General features: G+C 41.1%; 1 protein-coding gene across 1 annotated transcript; it reads right to left on the bottom strand.

Moving 5' to 3' along the window:
* Positions 1 to 305: 305 nt before the first annotated feature.
* On the bottom strand, positions 306 to 4,460 carry LOC119736563 (lactadherin-like). Its single transcript, XM_038210577.1, has 5 exons — positions 4,451 to 4,460; positions 2,837 to 3,067; positions 1,731 to 1,856; positions 1,127 to 1,356; positions 306 to 464 (listed from the first exon to the last, which is right to left on the bottom strand). Exons 1-5 carry the CDS (start codon positions 4,458 to 4,460, stop codon positions 306 to 308), a joined length of 756 nt encoding a protein of 251 aa, XP_038066505.1.
* Positions 4,461 to 5,152: the final 692 nt, after the last annotated feature.

Genomic DNA, 5,152 nt, shown 5'->3' on the forward strand with positions numbered 1-5,152 from the left:
TGTTATGCACCCTTTGGGTAATTTCGTTGCTTCAAAAGAAAGAAATGCATATAAAGCATCTCGATGTACAGTTTGGCGGATAGTTTGATTAAAGAGAAACATAAATCGTGCAAATTTTAATTGCAAGGGATAACATTCCTGGTGCTCACAAAAACAGTTTTGATTTTAAGATTTATTTTCATTTACAAACGTAATTTTGTGCTCTGAACTCTTCTCAGACCTGTCACTAAATTGTTGGCCATCAGCGCAGTTTTTGTTTCGAGATTTAAACTTTCACTCTCTTGAATACAAGACACAGAAATATCTCAGACAGTGAGATTTTGGCACCCCAACACTTCAAAGCGCATACTGCAGTGGCCCTTCCAGTCGGTTGGCAGGATGCGCAGGAATCGAGTGCGCAGGACCGTTCCAAATCGAGCTGTCACCTGATGATCGTAGCTTTGGTCGATGCTATTACCAGTGAACTGTAAAAAAAAAAAAAAGAATTTCATTTCAACACCAATTCCGATTTGAATGAAATCGCCACATTGGCAGACTTGTATACGAATCACCAAACATCGAGCCCGAGTCCTAGTCAACTCTCCCGAGTCCGAGTCCCGAGTCCCGAGTCATGCAGGTCGAGTCCGAGGTACGAGTCACAAAGGTGAGTCCAAGTCCGAATTCGAGTCACGAATCACCTTTAAACCTCGCACACAGTGTTAATGTCTTCATTTTTTCATAGCTGCCTGATGCTTTATTGAACTGGAAATGCGTTTGTTTCTTGTGCACCGCACTGACAGTATTTGGCATAATAGTGCCAACCAAGTTGGTTTGAGCACACATGGATGCACATACCTAATTCTGCCGGTAGAAATAATAATAGGTATAATCCATGTCAATGCATTGTACGAATAATTCAGCAGCAACCTAGCCAAACTGAAACCCAACAGGCCTCGTATAGACTTTGTCACTGGCACTGGTATGCCATCCGGAGAAAAGCACAGCCCTATGAGTGTACCATGATTAGCTGGAAGAACATAAAGTCCGTTTTTGTGCGACTGTGTGGTTATTTTTCTCCTAAACCCTTTTCTTTTCGCGAGTGGCGTTTACGCTTGGTTTTGCTCCCCCCCCCCAAAAAAAGCCATACCTCCTCGGACATGCTATCAGCACCAGTCACGTGATCCCATGACTGACCGTCACGGCTGTGTGTCACTCTGTAACGCGTGACTCGCTGGTGATTAGTGTTATGAATGTCACCACCTCGGGCTTGGGTGACCAGTCCTGTGACGTAGACCTCTGAGTTGAACTCCACCTGAATCCAGGGATGATCTGGGTCAGTTTCTCTGTGTCTGTCATAGCACCACGCAGATGCATAGGCTGTTCAACAATAATATAAAATGAAATGTCGTTTGGGCTGCTAATTCACCTGAAAACGAATGTCTTTTTTCCCCAATCAGTTTGTACATTATTTTGAAAGCAATGGAAACGATGGAGGGACGACCTCCCAGCACGGTGGGTCTGCCGCCAAATTTGTGCCCCCTTCCCTTTCAAATTGGTTTTGTGACGCCCCTGTCCATTTTGCCAACCCACCCCTGCCCTGCCCGTGATGATGACTGTTGCCATTATGCATTATACTTGGACTTCAGAGAATCGCACCAGGAACGAACAGAAATAACTCCATGACGGTGCTTTTATTTGATCTTTACGAATATTGGTGCATTTTATTTTTGACACAGGAAATTCAATAGTACCCTGGGTATCGAGGCGCGCCTTGGCAGGTCCATGGTTCAGCTTATTCTGATAATAAGACGAAGCAGTAATCTGTTCGTCTTTGATGCGCCCATCCTGCATGCCGAGAGGTTCCTCATCAGAGCAAACTATGAAGCGAAGGATTCAGGAAGTTTATACATGGTTTGATCAAGTTATGAATAGCCATGAATACAGGCAATTGACTTTGTAAAATATGAGTTTAACAAGCATAAGATGTTGATGGCTGAGTGAGTTTTTCTCATGCAGATTTGTTTTAAAGTGTACAACAGGTGCCTTTTTTCACCTCCTATCTTTAATCCAAATTGAAGGAACACCAGGCAAGTAAGATGTTTTCTTAGTAAAACATAGTTTACCAGAAATATCTTGTGTTCCGCACTTTCCAAGCGCCATAAATGCTACATGTATGTGGAAGGAACGAGGATAAAAAGAGGTTATTATTTCAAGGTTTCTTTTACTGACAGAAAAGGGAAAAAGCTCCTTTGGATGTTGCCCTTTTTCTGAAAAGATGGGTGAACCTTTGGAAGGAGGGTCCTTAATGTGCACCTCTTATAAGGACAACAGTGAGAGGGCATATCAGTATTTGCTACACTGTTAAAAAGTCCGTAAATTTACGGACACCGTAAAGTGAAATATTCCGTATTTTCGCCGTAATTTTACGGACATCCGTAAATGCAAATATTAATTATGCTAATTAGCGTGATTACAATCAACCACATTTGCCCAAACACCTACACATAATATACTACATATTGTTATTTCAACCAAAACCGTGTGCACATGTCCAAACTCAGTTTAAGGGTCTGTTTATTTTACAGAATGAAAAAACTTTTCCGGAAATTTTGCTGCAGGAATACGGAATTATGTGTAGGTGTTTGGGCCGATGTGGTTGATTGTAATCACGCTAATTAGCATAATTAATATTTGCATTTACGGAAAGTCCGTAAAATTACGGCGAAAATACGGAATATTTCACTTTACGGAGTCCGTAAATTTACGGACATTGTTTTTAATCCAAATGTGTCCATCTATTTTTGATATATTTAGGGTCTCTACATTTCGACATGGGTCTATAGTTCTAAATCTGTACCGTAAACGCTGCAATTGAGTCGCATCCTGATCTCAGGCAGTTGAAGTGGTGCGTCGAAGTACGACGCACGAAACGGTCGTTGGGGACGAATCACGTTGACTCCACCCAGTTCAACAGAGGTGCACTGGCAGGGATCGTTGAAGGGTAACGCCCCTCGCAGACGATTGGTCGCTGGATCCCACTCTTGGCCAATGAAACACGGGCACGCAGCGGCAGTCCAGAACATGAAACCTTATTGGACAGATAATAGAATCAAAAATAAGGGAATAAATGTGTGCTCCGGAGGTTTTTATCACTCGTTTAATACCGCTTAGAGTCTGGGTGCTGATAATTACCCGAGCCGGAGGCGAGGGTAATTATCAGCACCCAGACTCTAAGCGGTATTAAACGAGTGATAAATACCGAACGAGCACATATTTATTCCCATTCATAAATACCTTATCCGTAAAAAAATTCCAAATAATTCGTTCAAAAAATCCCGATTTTGTTCAACAAGTTCACTTCATGCTTTTTGAAACATCCCTCTAGCAAAATAATGGAGTGTTCAGCTGGCGAGTAAGATGTAAACAACCCTTTTATGGAGATTGACGCGCGCGTAACATGTTCTGCGCGATGTCACGCAGAACGCACCTGGGGCGTTGCGTTTTGAATTTAGAACTATTAAATTCTGACTCGCTTGTAGTGTTGCGCATGCCTACGTGAGGATTGTGAACGTTTAACCAATGAAATGGTAAGAGGCACTGGATTTTTAGGAGTCCACATTTTATTGTGACACTGGAAAAGTGTTTAAGACCAGCTAGCCATGTCTTTATCATCCGTTTAATACCGGCCACGTGACGGGCTCTCGACCAATAGGAATAGCTAAACTGTCTGAGGTATTTATGAATGAATAATAAACCACTATACGTCCACGGACAAAAATCACAAGCTGTGAATTGGTGGAGGTAATGAACTGGTATAGAATCTCTCAAATTCTATACCAGTTTGAAGATAATAACCTTATTTACAAATCAATAGTAAATGGGTGAAAACGGGTGAAGAGAGTAACAAAACAATGAGTCATTTAAGTTAAAGTTGATGTATACGTGCTTTTTGGGTGTGGCAACGTTCAAAATAGTTTTTCAAACTGAATTGATAATTGCCTTTCATTAGGCCTATATTAGTTATGAGCTCTCCAACGGAACATCGCACGAAAAAAATGGGCCCACGACAAGAAGTAACCTATAAGAACGGGACGCTCCTTATTCGTTCTGAATAGCGTGCGCAATTTCTGAACTGGAGCGCGCCATTTAAAACCACTTTTAAAGGGCGCCTCCAAAAAATAAACAAGCAAATTTATTTATTGCAGGACATTACATTCCTTTTAATTTCGTTCAGAAGATTTAAATTTTATTTAAAGATTTTTAAATGTTTTATTTCTTACTAATTGTAAAGTGCTTTTTTGTATTGAATGTTTACTAGTTTAAAAGTTGTTCATTGTACAGTAATGCCATTTCAATTCAGCTTTTGGGCTGCGATAGTGGCTTTAATAAACCAGAAGAATGATTTTAAAAAATCGAAATGTTCGTGGATTCGTGATTTAAGCGCCGAGTAAATTCGATCGTAAATTATTACCCATTGCCATGACGTCACACTATTGTTAAAAGTGTGGATTCGAAACGACGAATCTTTAGTAAGGTGTGGATTCGGAATTACGAATCCGGCAATTTGAACATGTCGGACAACAAAATGACTTGGTTGTACGGGTGTGGCGATACATGCTAAACACGCCACACATACTGAAATGTGTATCCTTGCGGAGACATTTCTTTGTTCGCGTGGAATACAGTTTTCGAGTTTGAAAGTTTAGTTTTAAAATGCTCTTATTTTAACCAGAATTTATTTTCTTGGCTGAAATTCGGACTTAATATCCCTTTTCTAAAACTCTTCCATTTGCGACGGATCAACATACCTTGGAAATTCCTAGTTTGTGAGTTAAGTTCATATATCTTTTTCGTGATAACCTTATGGAGACGTATTCATCTTTTGAAATTGCCCTGTGGAGACGAATACAATCTTTTGTTCCCTATTGTGTGCATTCCCTACTGGTCGTCCCCCCCCCCCCCCCCACTTTTTGAAGGGTGGGGGACACAATATCAAATGTCCCCCCCCCCAAAAAAAAAAGAAGAAGAAAATATTGGTTAAAGTGGTCAGAAATTGCCTCAGATTGCACCACAGAGCTTTTAGAATCCAAAAATTTTGGGGGCCCTTAAGCGGGCCCCGAACCACACGCCTATAGCTCAGAATACCGATAGCTGATTCAATGACTCCAACATC

The sequence above is a fragment of the Patiria miniata genome, unplaced genomic scaffold (assembly GCF_015706575.1).
Source record: "Patiria miniata isolate m_02_andy unplaced genomic scaffold, ASM1570657v1 HiC_scaffold_3, whole genome shotgun sequence".
In the NCBI taxonomy this organism is placed as follows: Eukaryota; Metazoa; Echinodermata; class Asteroidea; order Valvatida; family Asterinidae; genus Patiria; species Patiria miniata.

Excerpts from the sequence above, each read along its gene's own strand:
- LOC119736563 (XM_038210577.1), bottom strand. Across the intron at positions 1,357-1,730 it reads GGCGCGCCTCGATACCCAGG|CCTATGCATCTGCGTGGTGC; the intron begins GTACTATTGAAT and ends ATTGTTGAACAG. Across the intron at positions 465-1,126 it reads CTGATAGCATGTCCGAGGAG|TTCACTGGTAATAGCATCGA; the intron begins GTATGGCTTTTT and ends TTTTTTTTACAG.